This window comes from Myotis davidii, unplaced genomic scaffold (assembly GCF_000327345.1).
Source record: "Myotis davidii unplaced genomic scaffold, ASM32734v1 scaffold496, whole genome shotgun sequence".
Taxonomy (NCBI): Eukaryota; Metazoa; Chordata; class Mammalia; order Chiroptera; family Vespertilionidae; genus Myotis; species Myotis davidii.
This window is the reverse complement of record NW_006289398.1, coordinates 3,641,430-3,663,891: the sequence shown is the minus strand read 5'-3', so window position 1 is coordinate 3,663,891 and position 22,462 is coordinate 3,641,430. Positions and strand designations below refer to the sequence as shown.

The 22,462-nt window shown below is 48.3% G+C and overlaps 1 protein-coding gene across 1 annotated transcript in view; it reads right to left on the bottom strand.

The window, feature by feature from the left end:
- Positions 1–1,483: 1,483 nt before the first annotated feature.
- Positions 1,484–22,462, bottom strand: part of ADAMTS12 (ADAM metallopeptidase with thrombospondin type 1 motif 12) — a gene marked incomplete at its 5' end in the record, with an annotated part of 188,196 nt that continues 167,217 nt past the window's right edge. The window contains 4 exons of the mRNA XM_006761798.2: positions 1,484–3,939; positions 10,336–10,495; positions 12,308–12,451; positions 15,518–15,691. Coding sequence (XP_006761861.1) covers positions 3,761–3,939; positions 10,336–10,495; positions 12,308–12,451; positions 15,518–15,691 — 657 coding nt within the window. The remainder of the gene's footprint in view (positions 3,940–10,335; positions 10,496–12,307; positions 12,452–15,517; positions 15,692–22,462) is intronic.

Genomic DNA, 22,462 nt, shown 5'->3' with positions numbered 1-22,462 from the left:
TTGGGCCATGTACATCACACAACCATTCTGGAGGGCAAGGATCGGTAGGCTTGTGCTTCCCAACCATGTTTTTAAAAAAATTATATAACTTAAAATAATAATAGAAATACGAATAATATCAATATCTGAATTAGCAATACAAAAACCAGGAGTAGTATCAACTATGTTGGCTAAGTTGTAGCACCAGGCAGTTCACGTCATGTGGACTCTCTCAAGAGTGAACCACTGTGCACCAGGTACCAGACACACTGCCCAGGACTCCCCCCTCAGTCAGTAGGGAGAAGAGCTGAGACCGGACATCTCTGTCTCTGGGGTAGTGACGTGCAGCTTTCAGAGTTTTACAGGACTGGAGCCAATTGTTTGGGAAATTATGACCTGAAAGAATATAAATCCCTCACACTGTGTTTCAGAAACGTGATGAAGGTTATCAAAAACATTCACTCAATGTCTGAAAGCATCACCCTGGGATGACTGCCAACTGGGTGTCAGGAGAGAAGGTGGAGGTGCGCTCTTCTTTAAGAAAACCCATCATGAAGTCTTTCTTACCAACAAGCAATTGTTTGTCTCATCAAGTTTCCCTATTGAATCTCTTGCCATGTTACTTTTTCACGGTGCTGGAGTATGTGTTGCGTTCAAGAATTAAATTAACCCAGAACTTTTCAGAGGAGAGCTAACTGCCGCGGAGAAAGGCAACGTAAACCAGACTGGGTCTGAGGATCTTAATGTATTTGAGCACCAGGCCGGGTGGCGGCCCCCTCTGATCACAGAGGCATGCATCCAGGGTCTCCTGCCAGACTTCTCACTCACTTGTCCACGTTGGGACGGAAGGAGGACATGGATGGAGTAAACCAGCAATGCTGCTTCGTGTTGGCCCTGTGGGCATCGGAGGGATGGTACAGATACCATCTACATTCTTGCCTTCAGAGTCTCCCTGAAAACCTGAGGCCCCTCTCTCGTTGCAAGCACAGGGACCTGTCAAAACCCTGATGACCCAAAGCGGAGGGATTGTCAAGGCAACAACCATGTTTGATGACTCCAGTAGCAAGTGGGGTTCAGATGGACAGATGCCACACAGCTGGCTCACAACACAGCCCCCATATGGGAGGTGAATGTCCATGATGCATGACAAGAGGCCATTATTCCGTCTTTGAGAAACTGGAGAATGGCCTCCAGTGGAGCATCTGGCCAGGCCCTCCCTACAGTTCTGCCAGCGTTGCCACCTGGGTCACAAATAACGTTCTGTGTATTGGGAAGACCAGCCCCGTCAAGTTTGGTGAGGTCAGTAGGAAGCCAAGTGTGTTCCTGAGTTTTGTAAGACTGGTCATATCAGGTCTCTGATGACATGCATGACCTTAGGATAGTACAGTACCAGCTTAAGTCACCTGGTGGGCATGTGGCTCATTTGCTGTGTTCTTGTTTGGCGTGGCCTTGTTTTTTCTACTCTAAGGGTATTTTTGGTTGAAATCACAGACAAATGACGACTCAGAGAAAAATCACCTTCTCCTCCACTCACGTCACTAACAATTTAAGCACCTTCTCTCGAAAACTGTTATTTCACCAGAGATTGTCACCGGCCAGCAATGCTTATATTTGAAGACAGAGAATACAAGACTGTAATTATTATTTAGACATCAGTTTCCTGGCTTTAGGTAAACATGTCTACTTGCCTCCTGTTTCTGGTCTATCTTGAATTTCATCCCAACCCCAGTGTTTTGTGTTCCACAGAAACTTATCAGAATAACATACATTGATGGCTTGAGAAAAAAAAAAAAGCACACAGTATAAAAATGTTTAAGTTTCTGGTATCCAAGTAATAGAACTGGCATTGGCCAGCAACACCATTACACGTCGAACAGAAGATGTGGACTTGCCCGTGTCTGTATCTATTTACATGTTTCTGTGAGTTCTGCCACCATCTAGATATTAGCACCATTTTGCAATAGCACCATCTGGTGAATGGATAGATAATTCAAGATCTGGGACGCTGTGTTCCATGATGAAGAAGCACTGTACCTGTGTGACTGAAAAATGCTGCCCATCGCATGAAGGGCACCGTCCTGCCGTCCCTCTGTCAGGAGCTGAGGGCTTCTTCCCCTCGAGGCCCCACACGCACCCACTCACCCGCCCTCTCCCTCTGGGTTCAGTTCAAGAAAATGCCTCCCCTGAGAAGCCAGGAATTCGCTTTGAATTTGAGACCACGCCCTCCTTCGGCTCCTGTTGGTTGGTGGGAACACCCAGGATAAGCCTTCTAACTCTCATTTCGGCTTTTGGGCTCCCCTTGATATGCCTGTGTCCCCCGAAGAAAAAGACCCTCCGAAGTAAGCACTGGGTAGCAGGTCATCCTATCTCACTTTGGAGAAGGGTTTTTTTTTTCTCTCTAGACTAGAAATTTGTACTAAGTTCTTATATTTAATACAACTTATCTAATTCTTTGAGATATTTTAACCTGGAGCTCCATTTTCCCACCTGGAATGGGGAGGGAGGCGGTCATGGACTAGGTTGGAGTAGTTGTGTGTGAATCCAGCGAAGAAAAGATGTTCGACCTGAGCTGATGACTCCGGCAGGGGATGTGCCGGAGGGGGAATTAGACAGGAAGACACATTTGCTCACAGCGAGGAAAGGAAATTCCCCAAGCAAGTGGGAAGAATAAAGGCCCGCATTCCCTTTCCTCTATGGCTGACCCTTGAACGATGCTGGCGCCGGGGTGCCAAGCCCCACGCAGGCGAAAATCCTCATGTAACTTTTGACTCCCCTGAATGTGATTTCCCCTTGTATCCAAGGAGTATGTCAGGGCCCGACCCCTACTCCTCGCCACACAGATACCAAAATTCACGGATGCTCAAGTCCCCTACATAAAACGGCAGAGCTCAATGCATCCAGTCTGCCCTCCACACCCACAGACTCCCGCTGCAGATGGAAACAGCACAGATCTTAATGGAAAAAAACTCTGTGTATAAGTGGACCCACACAGTCCAAAGCCATGTTGTGCAAGGGTCAACTGTACTAGCACGAAATTAATTTCTGTTCAGGTCAGAAACACACATCAACTGCTCCAGCCTGGCCTTCTGTGTAACCTAAATGCCGTAGAGTCACTAAATCCTCCAGTCCCCACCTGTTCTAGTGTCTCTAGGTGGGCATGGGGGTCTGACCAGCTTAGAGAGGGGGTCTCCAGGGGTTAGGGACAGACCGAGGGTGGAGGGGCACTCTCTCCTCCTCTCTACCTGAAAACTGGGTGAAGAAAGGCGCGCTCTGCCTAGATGAACTAAGGTAATGTTCTTAAAAGCTCTCCCGTGATGTTTTAAACAACAGCTGTTCCAGCAGAGAGGGTGGTGGGGGCAAGATGATTCTACCAAGATCCACTAACAGGATTCTTTGTTCCCTGGATCAGTGTGGCTCTGTTTCCTGATCCTTTGAGGTAGTCTGGGAAAAACCTGGCCTCTTTGTTTTTCTCTTTGAGGGATGAAAAAGAGACATCGTTTCACAGACTTGCCTAACCTGGCACCTGTCCCAGGAGCTGAGCCAGGAGCGGCCTAATTCTCCCGGGTGTCCCCCTGCTGATCAGGGAGCGGCAAGTGCTCGGGGCCCAGCCCTCCTGCGAGGGGCATTGTGTGGCGAGCGGGACACAGCGGATTTTGTTTTGTTATGGTGCAAAGTTGGACCTGAAGTGCACAGAGGAACACCTCCTGGAGTGGCTCCTGGGGTTAGCAGAGGGCACGGTCAGCAGGCTGCGGCGGGCGGTGGTGGCGGCTCCCTCCTGGACTTAGAGCGCTTTGGGGTTCTGGAGCAACTGTGGCTTCCTTGGCCTTCGGGCATGGACCCTGTGTGCCGGGGCGCAGGAGAGGCAGCACTGAGCCCGCACGGTGGGCACAGAACACTTCTTCATGGCTCTCAGTGTCTGGCAGAAACCCGCTGATAAGTTGTCCTTGGTGCACAGCACGTCTGTGGAGGGAGAAATGTAAAACATTCAGGAAGTACTGACAGCTACCCTTGTCAGTGAATGAGCACAACTGCTGTTCATTCATACGTGAACCAAGAAAGGTTCCTTAACAGCCTATAATAATAAAAGGGCAATATGCTAATTAGACTGAATGTCATTCCGGACATCCTTCCTGATGAAGCCGGGGCCAGAGGGAAGCGAGTCCGGGTCCCGGGTGCCTGCGGTTGGCTGGAAGGAAGCAGCCCGGGTCCCGGGTGCCTGCGGTTGGCTGGAAGGAAGCAGCCCGGGTCCCGGGTGCCGGAGGGAAGCCGGTGCCGGCAGCCAGGGGAAGGAAGGCCTACTCTTACACAAATTTTCGTGCGTGCACCGGGCCTCTAGTTCATCATAATAGTGGACATCCACTGGTTATGTGTCAGGTGTGAAGTATCTGTGTTAAATGGAATCATCAGTTGTAAGCCTTCACCCCTGTAGAGTGTTAAACACTCCCACCCTTGCCAGGTTGCCAGGTGGGTGATAAGTAAATACTTCCTGCTTCTTCACTGTGGGGTCAGCTCTCTGACTTGCTTTGGGCAATGAGATGCCAGGAGACGTGATCCCGGTGGGGCCGTGGGATGTGGAGAGGGGTGGCCCCGCCCTGATGAATGTTGGCCATCACCATGAGGACGTGGCTCCTGCAGGCACTGAGCCAAGGAGGATGAGAGACTTACGAAGCCGGCCCCAACCCTACCTACAGCTTGCGCCCAAGGCCAAGGAAGGCCTGGCTAGATCAGCTGCACTCTGGCTGACCTGTGGAGCCTGAACAAAAAGTACATGAGTGTAGTTTTAAGGCCCTGAGTGCAGAGCTGTTTTGCTACACAGTATTGCTATGCGACAGCTGAATGCAGTGTGTTACGGGCACCGCTTCATTTCCTCTTCACAGCAGTGCTGCCAGATAAGTACAGCGATTCTTTCTGCTTTGCAGATGCGAGATGTAAGACCTCCAGGGGTGAAGAACTGGCACAATGTCATCCGGCTGACAAGTGGCACAGCTGGATCTGGACACAGGCTGCACTGACCCTACGGCTCTTGCTTTTAGTAGTCATGCCATTCAGAGCACCCAGCAATCACCCGGGCAACCAACTAACCAATGCGCTCTGAGCATCGCTCAGCAGTGAGTAATGTGGTCCCTGCCTCTAGAACAACACATGGAGATGAAGGCATCAGATACACAGATAATGCTCATGACAAGTGTGTAATTCATCACCTGGGTTCTAACCCTTGTTCCCTTCTAACTAGCTCAGGGCAAGAAGCTCCTTAATATGGCGTGTGTGTTTGTGTGTGTGTGTGTGTGTGTGTGTGTGTGTGTGTGTGTTGCTTTCCTCAGACACAAAGCAGCGAATTTGACTAGATTTCTCAGGAGCTACCACCACACACTCTATAGGTGAGACTCAGACTGCCTGGCCCACAGACTCCAGGTCTGAAAGGAATTAATTAAGGTCCAAGTCACAGATTTTGCTTCTAGAAAGTGAAATTGTTTCAAAATTGGCTTGAGTGCCTCTGTGAGCTATGGGTGTCTGTCTTTCTCCTTCACAGAAAAATCTTGAATAGTCCCGGAGAAAAGGCTTCTGTCCTTTGTGAACAGAACTGTAGATAGAAGTAAAATTCAGGAAATACCCTCGTTACTCTAAACCTGTAACAATATTTTTGCCTCTTTCTGCTTTCCCACCTTGAGGTCATAAAGGCAAAAAAATTATTTTTCTCTCTTCAGGACACATCACTCCCCCCACGATGCCTTGCTTTTTGTTTGTTTATTTTTTGTGGAGAAATCAACAGCTTCTGTTATCTCTCAAATTCCATTTTGCGAGCAGATTTTAAGTGCCCTTGACAATAGGTAACATGTAATGCTCCTGGAAGCCCACGCCTCTTCCTTGCTCACTCTTTTCTTCTTCAGGCCTCTTCTTACACCCGTCATGGCAACCAGTCTCTCCTAAAACCCCCAGGAAACTTCGGTGCACGCGCTGGCATCTGAGGACGAGCACATGTTTTGGCCAAGTATTCCTATTGTGGAAGGAAATGTGAGCTCCCTGTCTCCCATGCCCCCCCCCCCCCCAGCCCACTTCTCCATGGGGCCTGGGCCGTGTGTCATGTGGGCTGATGTGCAGGACAAGGGAAGGGTTCCTTCCCAGGCTTCTGGTTTGGGAACTGGGCTCGGCGTGGAGCCTGGGTGAGGCTGCCCAGCCTCTCCTAAAGCCTCTGGATGGTGGACGGAGCAGGTGCAATGCTGGTAGCTCTTTGCTCCTCATTGTTTTTGCCATGAGTATGTGAGTGCCCTGGGGCTATGTCCAGAGAGGAAGACAGAGGGGGGTGAAATCTCCGCTTACACCCCTCTCTCCACAGAGCTTCTTGTGGCCATGGTGGATCACATAGACCTCTGCTATCCCAGTCTCTGAAGTGGTGTCATTACCGTATCGTTTGCTCAAATGTGGTGCTACGCTCTAACTTGGACTGTTCTGTTCATACGGGTAAGCCTTTCCTCTAAGGGCTAAAGAGTGATCTCTCTCAAGGGTGTCTTCCATTACAAAAAGGGCCTCCTACAGACCCCCAAATTTTAACCCTGTTGTGGGTTGACTTGTGTCTTCCAAAGTTGAAATCCTTATCATTGATAACTGTGAATATGACCTTATTTGGAAATATTTATTTTACTTTAAATGTTTTTATTGATTTTTAGAGAGAGAGGAAGGGAGAGAGATATAGAAACATCGATGAGCGAGAAACATCATTGATTGGCTGCCTTCTGCACACCCCCTATTAGGAATCAAGCCTGAAACCTGGGCATGTGTCCCAACTGGGAACCAAACTGATGACCTCTTGGTTCATGGGTCGATACTCAACCACTGAACCACACTGGCCTGGCCTTTTATTTCCTTTTTGCCTTAAAAAATTATTGTTAATGATAGCCGACATACAATGTTATATTAGTTTTAGGTGTACAACATAGTGAGTCCACATTGATACGCCTCACAAAGTGCTCCCCTCGATAAGTCTAGTACCCACCTGTCATCGTATGTAGTTATTATGGTAACACTGACCCTATTCCCTGTGCTGTCCACTGCATCCCTGTGACTTATTTTATAACGGGCAGTTCCTATTTCTTAATCCCCTTCCCCTTTTCCTGCTCAAACCCCTCCCCTCTGGCAACCATCAGCGTGTTCTTTGCATCTATGAGTTTGCTTCTGTTTCATTTGGTTGGATCATCTGTGTTGTTTTTTTGGATTCCACATATACATAAAATCATACGGTGTTTGTCTTGCTCTGTCCGACTTATTTCACTTAACATAATTCTCTGCGGTTCCATGCAGGGTTTCACAAATGGTCCTCAAGAGCCCTGGGCACATGCTGAGTCCTGGGAGCCTTCTGTTTGAGAGCAGGGGGCTGGAAGGAAGAGTGGAGGACCGTGGTGGCCTATATTGGACCCTATGTGCCAGCCTACGTTTAGCAGCTCATTTAGGCAATGACTATGAGCCCAACATCATGACACGGCTGAATTGCATCTGTTCTCATTATTATTGTAAAACAATGAGGCTCGTTGTATTCATCAGCCAACTGGATTCCAGCCGAACCATACACAATGCTTATAACTAGGGGTAACTTGGAGAGGAGATCCCCATTTGCCTTTGCCTGTTCAACAGAAAGCATACTTGGAAATTTAAAGGGACAGTTACTAGTATAAGCATGTTTCCTTGCTGTCAGCTGTGTACAGATTGAAAGGATAATAGTTTGCCCACAAAAGAAAGTTGAAAATCAATTTCAATGTTGTTGACAAATACAGTTTCTGTAAGACGTTGGGTTCTTGAAGCCAGGGATTGTCCTACTTATTCTGTACCCTTGGTTTTTAACACTTGCCTGAGACATAGGCCATTATCAACACTATTTGCTGAATGAATTACTGAACGAAATCCTATTCATCGAGAATATTCTCCAATAGGAAGTTTGCTGGCTCAGATGTTCATTTGTATCAACTTTGGGTCTAAGTACTGTCCCTGTTACTTTCCTCATTATTATTCTTGCTCTCTCTACCCCTCACTCCCCAAATTAAAACAAAAAATACTCAGGAATAGAATGCATAAGATTTTTTTCTTTGGTTTTTAATAATTACAAATGTAATGGATAGAATATAGGCGATACTCAGTAAATACTTCTGAATGAAATTTCTGATGTTTTATTTCTTAGCCCAGATACATGAAAAGGGTTTTTAGAGTCCCTACTACAGAAATGGTCATTTTGATTTAGATTTGAATTCATTAACAAGTTAGATGGCACCCAAAAAAAGTGCAAAGGCCTGGAGGAGAACAAACTTCACATGAACTCATGCCCGATCTTACAAGATGGACACAGGGGGTTTATTTACTGTAATGGCTGGATGGCTGACAAGGACCTAGGCATTGAATGACTTATTTTCAAAGCATTTCTGAGGGCACAGCAGACAGGTTGGGTGGGTGGCTTTTCAATTGAGAAATTTCTTACAGCTGCTCTTTCATATGTTTGCCCATGAGTAAGCGTGGCTCTGCTTTCAAGAGAAGCTAATAATTAACTCCACGCCCTGATAATTGTTGGCGAATGGAATTCATTATTTCTACCCTTTGCCAGCCAACTATTAGTTACCATCTCTTCAGTGTTTGAATTCAAGATAAAACTACCAGGATTGCATTTAACCCAGTTTTGATTATTGAAGATTATATTATTCAGCAGTAAGACAGTTAAAGAGAATCTATACATAATTTTAAAATAACTGATAATACTAGGCATGTTCAACCAAGGCTGTGTTGCTTCTTCAATTAGATAAAGTCAAAGCAACATAGAAGGATTCCATGCTGCAACGGATATAGGGGTACCTGTATCTTTACAATTTGTTTTTCTGGTAGACAACCAGAAGAGGGATTGCTGGGTTATATGGTAGCCCTGTTCTTAATTATTTTGAGAAACCTCCATACACTTTTCCATAGTGGCTGTGCCAATTTACACTCCCACCAGTTGCGTACGAGAGTTCCATTTTCTCCACATCCTTTCCATCACTTATTTCTTGTTTTTTTGATAATAGCCATTCTAACAAATATGAAGTAGTATCTCATTGTCATTTATGATGTTCATTTCCCTTATAGCCAATGATGTTTAGCATCTTTTTATATATCTGTTGGCCATCAGTATGTCTTCCTTGGGTAAGTGTCTATTCGGGTCCTCTGTCCCTTTTAAAATCAGATGGTTTGTTTCTGTGGTTGCTGAGTTGTATGAGTTCTCTATGTATTTTGGGTGTGATAATCTAACCTGGTGGCCTTAGGTTGTGCAGCAATAGACTCTGAGTGCAAGTTTGTGTCAAGGGATTCATTAAGAACGCGCTCCCAGGGAAGACCACTAAGGGAGTGCATGGGAAGCAAGACAGGAAGGCAGGAAGCTCCACGAGCTGCCATCTCCGGCGCAGTCCTCGCTTCACCCTGGTCCCACGGGGAGCTCCAGGGTGCAAGCTCTATCTCAGTCCAGCTCCTGAAGCCAGTGAGCTGCACTGTCTCAGCCCCACACTCTTCAGCCATTGGCCACCGGCTACCCCAGGGGAAGTGAATTTGCAGGCACGTAAGGCTTTCTAGGTGGAGAGAGAAGCTGCTGGAGTGTGTGACAGACAACTGAGACAGAGCTTGCGCCCTGGTGCTCCCCCAGGGGACTAGGCTGAAGCGAGGACTGGGCTGGTGATGGCAGCCTGGTCGGGTTTCCTTTCTGTCTTGCTTCCCGCACTCACCGAATGGTCCTTCCCAAGAGTGTTTTCTTAATGCATCCCTTGCACACAGACCTGCGTCTCAGAGTCAGTTCCTGTGGAACCTAAGGCAGGGTGCTGGAATGCCAGAGGGCCATGCAGTACACGACTGGGGTTCTGAGAAGGCGTGGGCTGGTGATGGCAGCCTGGTCGGGTTTCCTTTCTGTCTTGCTTCCCGCACTCACCGAATGGTCCTTCCCAAGAGTGTTTTCTTAATGCATCCCTTGCACACAGACCTGCGTCTCAGAGTCAGTTCCTGTGGAACCTAAGGCAGGGTGCTGGAATGCCAGCGGGCCATGCAGTACACGACTGGGGTTCTGAAACTGGGGTTCTGAGAAGGCAGGAGCATCTCTGAAAAGTCTTTGAAGAAGGAGAAGTGATTCTCATCCATGTGGGATGACAGTGTGAATGGGCTTTAGGAAAATGGATGAGACAATCCCTTAAGGAATCAGAGTCACACCTCACCAAGTCAGACTGCTTCCTCCCAGAGATGCTGGCTGGCCTTTCAGCATTAAGTTCCCGGCTCAGGAAAGGGGACCGCAGCGACCCGGGAATCAAGTCATGCAGGACAGCTTACTGTGAAAAGCTCTCCCCCTGAGCAAAGCCCTCCACTCACCAGCACTCTTCCTGCAGGCCTGCTGGTTGCACTCTTGGAGTTCGGGAGGTCTGGGTTCATGGTCACACTGGCATTGGTCTTGACCTTCAGTTCTATTGTCCTCTGAGGAAACACAGTGGACAGTCCTCTTCTGAAAGCCACCCCCACAGGAAGCCGTGCACTGAAAGAGTGGGGTACATGGAAAATCAGAATTCTCCCCCAGACCCACCAGGGGAACTCAGCCGAGTGCCTCCAACCCACCGTGGTCAAGTAGAAAGCCTCAGCACCCATTTTGGAGCCACAGAATCATTAGTCAAAGGCACTACTAATGTGGAGATGTGAACTTAGGAGGAGTCCATATTACAGATTGTGTGGACTGAAGTGGGCTTAATTTACTATTGGGTTCTCAGTAGAATGTGTACAGAGGTTGAATTATGTGTAAAATAGGGGGAAAAAAGTCTATTTGGGCCCTGGTTTCTTGGCAACCCAGTTTCTTTGAATTAGCTTTGATCTGGGGCTGGAAATCACATGTGAGGAAAGCGTACAGAGCTACAAAGAAAGCTGAGAGCAGGATAAAAAGAGAGGTGGGAGAGAAAAACCACAGTGGGACGGAGAAAGAATGTGGAATGGACTGAGCTGGACCACGTGTGGTCTCAAGCCATGCTAACAGGCAAGGCTCCATGTAAGGTCATGAGGGGGCCACCGGCAGGCAGAAGGGAGGTTTGCTGGCCTGTAAAAGCAGCTTAGACAAGATGATTCCTGGGCATGTAAGAAAATGTCTGAATTTACCATATATATATGCTTTTAAAATGCTGGGTACCTATCTGAAAAACTTGTAAATACTTACTTGTAAAAATATATGTACCCCTATGTTTATTGCAAAATTATTTTCACAACATCCAAGACATGGAATTAACCTAAGTGTCCTTCAACAGAGGACTGGATAAAGAAGATGTGGTACATACTGCAATGGAATACTTCTCAGCCACAAAAAGATGAAGTATTGCCATTTGCTTTCTTGTTGTCAATGATATACGAGACACGGTGGGATCTGCCCATTGACTAACCCAGGGCAATGGGGGGCATTAGCCAACGAGGGGAGAGCTTTGACCCATTCCTGGGACACAAGAGCCAATAGACTTCTCTCTTCCTGCCTCTGGACAAACTGCCCTAAGAGGCAGCAGTGCATAGGGCTTTTATAAGGCCTTTTGAGGATCGGTGATCAACTGGTCCAGACACCGGGCAAGGTCAGGCTGGGAGTGCACCAGCTCGTATCTGATTCCCCTGTTCCCTGTTTCCTTCCTTTTTTCCTATCACATCTGCTTCCCGGGCATTGTATTTCCTAATAAAGTGATTAATTTTGCCTCAAGGCTCTATTTTCTAGAGAATCCAGGATAAGACAAATCAGAGTGACCACTGAATCTGTCTATGGAAGAATTTTATTTAATTTTCAGTATCACTGAGAGTTTTATTTATACAATAAAACAACTTTGAATAAGAAATCCTTTCCTCCTTTCCAGTTTAATTCTTTTCCTTGTCTCTCCATCCAACTGGCTGCCACCTGGCTAACTGATCGGCAGAGGACAAGAGGCCTGGAGCTCATTAGGCTAAGCCTCAAGCTCCAGGGCACATGCGAGTCCCATTTGCTCTAAGAAAAGGCAGAGGATCACAGATGGTCAGGCCAAAAGCGCCTTTCCTTAGGCTTCGTGTCTCTGGAAAGTTTGGTATTTGATCTTCATCTTTTGAAAGTCTTTGATCTGTTTCTCTTCTGAACTCAGGACAGCAAACATTGACTACCATGTCAGCTCTGGGTCAACCTTAGCAGACTTAGAGGTATATTAGCAGAAGGATACTAGCTCTAAAACATATAGAGACACATTGTAAGTCAATGGACACCCTGAACATTTACAATGAATATATGTTCTTTTGAAACTGAAGAAAACAAATGTTTTTTTTAGACTAAAGATATGAAGAGAACACAACTGACTCTTACCAGGTCCCAGTTCCCCGTGGCCCAGTGACAACAGGGGTGCTGGTTGCAGGGGGCAGTAGACACCGGCCGTTGTGCCCAATCACAGAGGCCTCTCGGACAGGCCACGCCTCTCTCCTGCACTCCGCCTCCACAGGACCTGGAGCACTAATATACAACAGGGACAGCTTAGGTATAAGCATAACCAATGGACACAAGGCACTGGGGGGTAGGGGAGGCCGGGGGAAGGTCAAGGGGGGGGAAAAAAAAGAAGACATGAGTACTATTCTTTGTAATATTTTAAGCAATAAAACAAAATTCAAACAAACAAACAAAAAGAAGAGAAAATCACATGGAGACGTCTGCCGTGAGAAGAGAAGAACTTTCTATGGTCACTTTTGCCGTGTGCAGTGTTACTTAGAATATTAGTGTCTGTACTGGAATCTGAGCCTCTGTTACAAGTTCCTTACGACCACTCAGTCCATTCAAATAACAGCGGGGAATCCAAATGAGAGGGAAGGAAGGACACAAAGGAAATTCTGAGGAGAAGAGGAGGAGAAAAAAGCAGAAGAGGCCAAATAGCTCCATGTCACATATGTCAACAGAAGGAATTTTGGTTAAAATTCGAAATAAGTCATTCCAGAATGGATGTTGTTATCTGTGTTTTGCCTTCTGGCCCCAGGGTCTAGAAACGGAAATGTAAAATGTAGACATTTTCATTATGATTAGCTGTGAGCACGCGCATTTGCAATACAAGTTTGTTCATCTCCTGTGAACATGGGATTCAGCTTCTTTTCCTACTGCATGAAGCTGTGAATTACATGTGTGTCTATTCTGAATAGGCAAGTTGGTAAGTTTGCTCAGGGTTCTGATGCACTGGCTGTAATGCTCACAAAATAAATCTGAAATGACAAGTTGGTTCCTCAACGGATACAACTCTAAAACGTGTCAGCTTTTTGCTCACTAAAATAATCTTACAAGACATATTGTCTCCTCTGCCTAAACATGTTGGGAGGAAATTAAATAATTCACCAAGAATCTTTGAAAAGCACTTTGAGTACTTTGAAGAATCTTAATTATCATTTGGTAACAAAAAACACACAACACAAAACAATGATGGGTGTCAACATCTTGCCCATATCATGTCAGGCACTATGTGTATGGTGGTACCATGGAAAATGCAAATTATATACAATTAGCCCTTTCTGCTCAATAAAAGAACCAATCTATTGCTTCCACAGTGTTCCAACTTTGAGAGTCAACATGGACTTTTCCTCATTTATTCACTCCATTTTTAACTCCATGAGGAGAGGAGAGGAACCCCACATTTGTGATCCGTGTGTGTATCTACACATGGGCATAGAGATTCAGGACCTCCTGGTCATGTAATCTCTAGGTGAAAGGGATGAAGAAGATAGAAACCAGTGGTTCTTGAGGTGTGGTCACCAGACCAGCAGCTGCAGCATCTTCTGAGTTGTTAGAATTAAAAAATTTCACGCCCCACCCCAGACCTCTGAATTGGAAACTCTGGGGGTGGGGGTCTAGACATCCGTGTGGGAGCAAACCCTCCAGGTGATTCTGAAGCATGCTGAAGTTTGCCACCCACTGGAGCAGAGACGTTCCCACAGCTGCAAGCAGTCTGGGCTGGCTGACTCCACTGACATTCCCGTGTGGCATTAGACAGTGTGTGTGGACAGAGCAGCATCATGGCAGCTCAGGAAAGCACCTAATATGTCTAGTCCCTCAACAGCTCCAGGGTTGTATTCAACTGACTTTTGCATTTTTCATCTTCACTGCTCGGAGCCTAGGAGGGAAGACTTCCAGCTTGGTGGTTTGCTCAGAACAGAGACATTTAGAAGGAGGGTGGTAGGAGGCCCTGGGAACAGGTGCATGATGGGGGCTCCCAGAAGCTACTGAGAAAGTATAAAGGATACATCTCTTTCATAACCAGAGAACAGATATAACAGCTCATCTGTGATAACCTGCAAATGCCATTTCTCTGACAAGGGAATCTAAGCTCCTCTGTCAATTCCAGGACTCTGGACGCCACCATCAGGCTCAGCATACACGAGGGCCTACACCCCGAGCATGGGTATAGCAGGTACTTCATGTTCTCCAGAGCTGGGCAGTGGAAGGACAAGAAAGAGGGGACAGTGGTGGCTGCTGCCCCAGGAAACACCAGGTGTTGGCCCAGAGGGTTAGAAATCAGCATGGCTGCTTGGCCCAGTAGACAGCAAGTAGCTCTCTAGGGGAATCCATCCTCCATAGTTTGACCCAAACTCTGTATCTTATAGTTGTGGTTCTCTACCTTCCCTTCCCTGGCACCGGTAGGTTCACCCAAATATTCTTAATTTAACTCTTTTTCCTCAGTTTATTCTCTGCTCAATGGCCACTGGGCTAAGGCCTACAGTGGAAAGAGTCTGCCTTAGGCTTGAATTAATAGTCCACCAATTTATTTTCTAGTTGTGTAACCTCATGGAAGCCTCTTAACCTCTGAGTCTCAATGTCTTCACCAATAAAGTGGAATTCATAGGCCTACTCTCCTGGCTGTTGTGAGAATTAAACCAAATATTGTAGGCAAAATTCCTAGCTCACAGACACCCTCAAAACATGCTGGGTTCCTTTTTTCTTTTTCCTACCAGGCATGGATGTATTTGGGAGCAGCATTTTTGTCTACTGAGGCATTTGCTATTGGCAAATTAGATCATCCTACCTCACCAAAGAATAGTAACCTTGTTTCCCTGTGTTGAAGTAGGACAAAGACCTAGCAGGGTCTGGGCCCTCACAAAACAGAGGACACGGACACACACACTTCTTTTTCTCTGTGCAATGATCTGGGCATTTGACGGAAAGGTGGAACTCTAAAATATACCGTGTGGAAAGGGTCTGTTCATCACCCCCAGGCGAAACAGAAGCCCAGGAGAGCCATGTGAGGCTCTGATCTAAATGGCTCTCATCACAATGGTCCATGTACGTGTCCCCAGCAGGGACCCCAAGTCCCCTGTGTCCACTGGGACACTAGGTTCTAATAAAGGCACTGGTGTGTCACCGTGGGAACCACACAACATAGTTCACGTCGTGGACCCGGTGAGCCTCCCCACACAGCGTTGGGTCACTGAATGGTGGCCAGTCATCAGCACCAGACAGGTGTGGTCTTCCCTGAGCCCTAGACTCACGTGGGGACACAGACAGTCACGTGGTCCAGCTATGTGGACGGTGCCCGAGGGGCTGTACCTGGCTCCAGGGCTCCACCTGCCACTCCTCGCAGGGCTCCGTGTTGCAGCTCATGCTCCGCGGGGGAGGGATGCCGGCCAGGAACTGGCAGTGAAACGGCCTCAGGCTGCGGTGCTCCCTGTCCACGCACTGAGTCTCCCGGATCTGGAAGCCCCCGCTGCAGTTCCTGGAGCACTGTGTGGAGAGAGGATGCCAGGCCTTCAGTGCCCCGGGCCCCAGGAGGGCTCCCAGCACCCGACGGTCCAGGCTGCAGTCACCAGAGGGTTAGTTCTAGTTCACCACGCCCTGGGAGGTATCACCCACTTTATAGATAAGACAGCCGAGGCTCAGAGTGTTCTGTGATTTGCCCAAAGCTCCTGATAAGAGAGTGGAGAACTGGACTTCAGAGGGGACCGGGGCAGGGGAGATAGAGGCAGGCCCTGGTGCTTCCCAGCCTTTCTCTGCCAGATACTGTGGATGAACAACATGGGTTAACAACACGCCCCGTGGGCCTTATGTCCTGAGTGTCCTCCTTCCACCCTTTGCATTACCCACCAGCCACTGCTCTTCCTTTAGGTCTGGGCTTAAATGTCACCCCTCAGAGAAGCCTTCCTTGGATAGACCCCTCCAGTTTCACACAGGGACAGGGACTATGGAGCGACTTTTATTTATTGTGTCCATCCTTCCTAGTAGGCTCTCACTGCCATGAAGCTGGAGCCCTTCTCCCCTGGTCACCACTGTGTCCTGAGCCCTTAGCACGGTGCCAGGCACAGCAGAGGTGGCCCACACAAACTTTAGGAATGAACAGATGAATTCCAAGCAAAGGGCGACCAGGGAGGGCAACCGTGGGCTAGAGGCATCTGTGGTTCCCGCAGGGAGGAGCACATCTTTCTTTGTCCTCTCACTCCTTCCGTCACTTATTCCATTGCATTCTTGGCTGAGAGAATGCAGGTGTGTCCATAGCTGCACGGCGTGTTTTCATGTGGCCCCCTCTCTCCTTGGTAAAAAATCACGCTCTCTTTCTGGCCGTGATAGGATACTCATGATTATAGGTTCTTGTAGAGGGAAAAAGAAAATTCCTCAGAACTTTTCAATCGAGGTAGATCCCAAAATACCACCCCTTTCTTCTGCAACCCGGCATCCCTGGGCTACAGCATGGGAAGATGCGGGCCCGTGTTCTGGGGGGGCAGATGGATGCTCCAGTGCTCCCATAAACCAACTGTGTTTAGCTTCTCAGCAATAAGCAACACTTGGAAGACAGCCCTCCCCCGCCCCCCCCCAAATAAACTAGACTTCGTTTTCCTGCCAGGCTGTAAGTACACAGAGAAAAGAGTAGCTGCCAACTTAAAATCAGCCACAGAGGAAATGAGGCAGCGTGCTAATCATTTCCACACAAAGCAGCCATTTTTCCGACAAACAGACGTCTGGGAGAGAGCACATGGTTAGAACAAGAAGGCTCGCTACTGGGAAAAGGACCTTTACAAGAGACGTGTGTAAAAAATGCTTCCTTAGCTCCCATTCGATGCTATCGTCTGACATTCCTACATTGAATTTTCAGAACAGCATTACCCTTTGGTCAAAAAGGGACTTGCCATTCAATGAAATGTGAAGTTTGTTAACGTGCCGAACGAAGAAATAAGGGAAGACACTCCCTAAAGCTGTGACTTTTCTGTTCCGTTTTCTAAAGGCCTCAGATTCTGCCAGCGCGAGGGAGGGGCCGGATATCCCATCACTCCACTCCTGACGCTGTTGCACCTCTGGGTGCTGAGGGCCAGTTCCTACATTCCTTTCCTTATTGCCCTGCAGGAGTGTCCCCTGTGTTCCTGCTCTCCTAACCCGTGGACCCGACTGAGGACAGGAGCCAGACTGATGAGACTAGAAACACCGGCTGAGGCCCTGTTGCGACCAAACAGGCCTAACGGCTCGTCAGTTACCGCATCAGCTTGTTCAACTGACAGAATCTGCAAACCAGATTGCGTTAGGACGAAGGTGCCCTCAGCTTACAGGAGCCACTGGCAGAGATCAAATGAAATCAGTGGTTTCTCTTTTGTGTTGTTTTTTATTTTATTTTATTTTTAAAATACATTTTATTGATTTTTCACAGAGAGAAAGGGAGAGGGATAGAGAGTTAGAAACAACGATGAGAGAGAAACATCAATCAGTGCCTCCTGCACACTTCCTACTGGGGATGTGCCCGCAACCCAGGTACATGTCCTTGGCTGGAATTGAACCTGGGACCCCTCAGTCCGCAGGCCGACGCTCTATCTGCTGAGCCAAACCGGTTAGGGCTTGTGTTGTTTTTTAATTTATGAAACTCACACAGGTGTTCTGATGTGTGAAATTAACTAACATAGGATCAGGAGGGCAGGAGACTGCGCACAATTACCACCCCGACACCAACCGGCTACACGGCCAGTGGGTTAATCACTTCTCCAAGCCTCTGCTTCTCATGGTCTTAGAAGGATAAACCGGATGATTAAACTATCCTAACATGCTAGAGGGTGTTAAGTGTGGGGTCACTAGATCTGTCCTGTTTTGATTTCAGAATACTTTAGTGCTCTTCAAGCTGCATGCCAAATGCTAAGCCAGGAGACAGAAAAAATTTTTTTGGTTCCTTTCCTTATGCTACAGAGATTCCTGAGACCCTTAAGATCAAATAATGCATTCCACACATTCTAAGTTGAATAGTATAAAAATTCGCCCTTCCATGTGTTCCCCGACCTCACCCCCACTTCCCTTCCTCTAAGTATTGGGCACTTGTTATGCTCCAGGCTCTGAATCCCAATCTAGCAGCAGGGAAGTGACACCAATGAGTAGAAGCGATAAAGGCTTTATGTCATAGGCCGTCCATGATCTAGTGAGGCACAAAGGAGGAGGGGGTCCGTGTCCCTGAGGACGTCAGGAAAGGCTGGGATAAAGGGCCGAGGCTGGGGCTGAGTCATGTAAGATGAGCAGATGCTCCCTCGGCTGGCAAAACAGGATGGGAGACATTCCAGGTGGAGAGAATGGCACAGGCAGAGGCGCAGTTAGGAAGGCTTGTTAGGTAGGAGGTCAGAACACTAGGGCAGAGAGCGGTGGGCAACGGGAGAGGCCTCCTGTCTGGACATCAGTCCTCAACTCCAGTGTCTGGGATCATGCTTCCTGTGGTCACAATGGCTCCGATTTAACTGCCATTCCTCCTTAGGGATCCCTTAACCTGAACCCCCAAGGGCGTCAAGAGAAGGTGATGGTTTAGCCGTTCAACCAATGATACCAAGACGAAAACAAACGCAGTGATTTTCAGCATAGGACCCGCCTTCCTGCTGCTCAGTTTGCTTGCTGGGGCCAGAAGCTCCCCTATGACACGCAAGTCTAGGTTCTGACTTTGGCGCATTGGGCTTTCATATATGCTCCTCGGACATGTTACATATAAAAGCTGGGGACTCTTTGTACTTAGCAAGACAGAGGCTCTTTCTCTAATTAATTCATTTGTAAAAATTCACATCTAAAAATATGTAGCGCTGCCATCGACAACCTGTAAAACGTAAAAACCATGGAGACAAGCAGGGCAGAAAGAAAGACGTTCACTCAGGAAGGTGGGAGCTGTGGGTGCCGCCTGGCATTGGTGTCACACCCACTGAGGGTTTCAAGCTGGTCCGTGTCAGTACTGCAGCTCTTCCACAAGAGGCACCTTCCTCCTCGGACACGGTTTAATGTTGTGAAATTGCCGTGCCTCTCCCAGCTGGGGTGCATGTTTCCTGTGAGGGCCTCCCTTCCTCTGGAAAGCTGTCATTACACTGATGATGTCTCCTCGGGGGGTGGCTTCTTAAAACTGAGAGAGTTTAGTGCGACCTGTGTGATGGGTGTTAGTGATGTGAACACCAAGCTTTTGTCTCTTCTGTGGGAATTATAAAGACGGGTCTGTATTAGGTGAAAATTAAATTGTTAATCGAAAGCTCTTGTGCAGCGTTGGGTGCATGGTGGTAGTTGGCAAATGCCAGGGCTCAAGGTAGGTGAAGTCCTCCCAAGTTCATGGACACTTTGAGTGCCTTGTCTGCTTAGGATGCCTGCTTGAGTCAGTCACTTGGTTGACAGGACTTACTCCACTGTCACCTGTCCACAGGCCTGCAGTCCCCGGAAGCCAGAGGTCAGTAAACACATGAGAGCCAGTCCTAACCTTTACCTTGGGCTTAGAGTTTCCCCAGGGTTTCACTGGAACAGTCTTTCACCATTTGCAAAGTCGTTGCACAAATATTCTCTCTTTTGATCCTTAAAATAACTCTATGAGGTAAGCAGAGCAATAGTCTCCACTTCATTTTTCAGAGGGGAGCAAACTAATGCTCCTAAGATGTTAGATGAATGGACTAGAGTCACATGCTGGCCAGCCACCTGGGAGAGAAGGTACCCACCCAGATGTGTCTGATGCCCAGCCCAGCGCTGCTCCCAGGATTCAATTCTGCAGAACTGCTTTCCCCAAGTCCGTCTCTGGGACAACCCTGAGGACTACAGTCCCGGTTGGTTCTGGACAGACGAATGCATCCAGAGAAAGCAAGTGCATTCTGGAAAATGACTTCTACACCCTGTGAAGCTAGAGACCCGAATGTGACGTCTCATTCTACCGTCACACGTGAGAAAACAGCCACAGCGGTGGTATGAGGCTCCGGCAAGCGCACAGTGGTGGAGACACAGCTGCTGAAACAAGTGCAATTCAGAGCAATCACAGTGAGAAACCCGGGCCCCAGGTGTGACACCTGTGGGTTCAGGTGAGACTGCAGCACACCCTGCAGTCCCATAAGCGTTAAAGTGTCCCTGGACCTGGGTAGGTATTGGTGGGATAGTGCAGAAGGTACAAGGGAAAATTAGGATTCTTCCCTCTGAGAAAGTATCTGTGAAAAGGCAAACCTGTCAACTTGGTAGAACCTAAACCCTTTGGATATTTAAAGCAAAAACAGGGGCCCACTTTCCTACTTAGATTTGCGGGGTTGCCTCTGAGTGAGCTAAAAATCCTGATGGAACAGGGAAACTAAGAATCTTTCCCAGTGTGTGGTAGGGACTTCTGACACCCTTATGACCTGTTTAAAAAGTGGGAGTCAAAACCCAGTCTCTCTTCATCATCAGAATTGAAGATAAAGGCCTGGCTGGTTTGGCTCAGTGGACAGAGTGTCAGCCTGTGGACTGAGGGGTCCCAGGTTTAGTTCCGGCCAGGGCCGCACGCCCGGACTGTGGGCTCGGTCCCCAGTGTGGGGTGGGCGGGAGGCAGCTGATCGATGATTCTCATTGATGTTTCTGTCTCTCTCTCCCTCTCCTTTCCTCTCTGAAATCAATAAAAATATATTTTAAAAAAGAGTTGAAAATAAAATTGAAACCAACATTCCTAAGCAAGAGAAGTCACGTACGCAGTATCCATAACATCCTATAGTCAGAAAAAACAAAAGTCAGCGCAACCCACCAACCCACCATCCGTAGCTCAATGGTGTCTCTCATGTTGGGTGTATCTACCATCCCGAGAGAAGAGACGCTCTCTGTACTAATGGGACTGTGTCACCCTGAGAATTAGACTTGAGCTGTGGTGGGGACCACATTCCACAGAACCTGATGACATGTAGAGACATCTACAGCCACCCAGCGTGCTGTGGAGTTAACAGTACTCCCCCTCCCGGCACGAGGGAGGGACCTAGAGGCAGGGAAGGGATGCTGGCAGAGCAGGGCTTTCTCGGGGGGTCTGGCCCCAGAGAAGAGCTCCCAGGTCTCTCATCCGGGCTTTACACCAGCTAGAACCCCTAGGGTTTTAACTGGAGTGATCTATTCCACGCGTCTGCCCTTCTTATGAGCCGTGTAATTTCCATGGGAAGGAACAAGGACTAGTCCCAGTGATGGGAAAGTGGGCCTCTAGGACTTGCTCAGAGGTAGAAGATGTTTCTTGAGATTTTTCTGGATATGGAAGAGGATTTATAGTCAAGCGTTTAGTCCTTGTTGGGCCCTGAGGTTGTTATGAGTTGGTAGAGAAAGAAACAAGAACGAGAATCCCCCCTGAAAGGAAAATGGCATGCCACAGCGGGCGGGGCTTGGCGGGTGGCAAAGAAAGACCAAGCAGTTTCTCAGGGAGTCGCCTGCTCCCCGGCCCCCCGCCCCCTTCCAAAAGACCAGAGCCTCACTCTGGAAAAGCCGGGAGAGCAGCGAAAGGACCTTCCACCGTCTTGTCTGCAGCTCCGTCTGCCGGGGACCCAGAGCGTCAGTGAGACGCCCGCAGTGCTGCTGGTCGAGGGAAAGTGGCTCCCCAGAGAGGAGACGGGCCTGCAGGGCATCTGGGGCTGTGTGCTTGGCAGACGGGTGCACGCATGGCCCCACCTCTGTGCCGCCTACAGCCAGGCAGCTTTCAACTCACCGTGGACCAGTGCCAGGCAGCCGGGGTGGAGGTCCCCAGAGGCTGGTGTGAAGCAGAGTCAGCCTGGTTAGTGGCCCCGAGCACCCACGCGAGGTGATGCAGCCTTTACGGGAACTCTGCAGGCAGCCCGACGAGCAAAGACAATAAAACCACAGCCCGATTGGCACTTTCAAAGATCAAATTCTCCTTTGCAGTCCAGCTTTCATTTTGAGTCCGGCAGATTCAATGTAATACTGGCTTTGTGAGCAGCTGCTGGGCCATGATTTGATTATGCATGCGATACGTATACTTATTACTTGTCAAGGTAAATGTAAGTAATTTAGAAATAGTGTTGCATGCTGGACAAGCAATTCACTCCACAAGTGTCCCTCACCCGGTGAGGGAAAGGACAGGGAGATACACACGCGGGCTAATCCACACTCTGCCTGTGCTAAGACTACTGTCCGCAGGGTAGTGGGCCTATGGCCACGCCTAGGATTTACTCACCCACAATTTTCTCATAGAAATGAGGCAGAGGGAGGCAGGGACGGGGGAAGGGAGGAGAGAACCAACTTCATAGCAAATGCTACGTAAGACCTCCTCACCCCCCCAACACTGAGCCT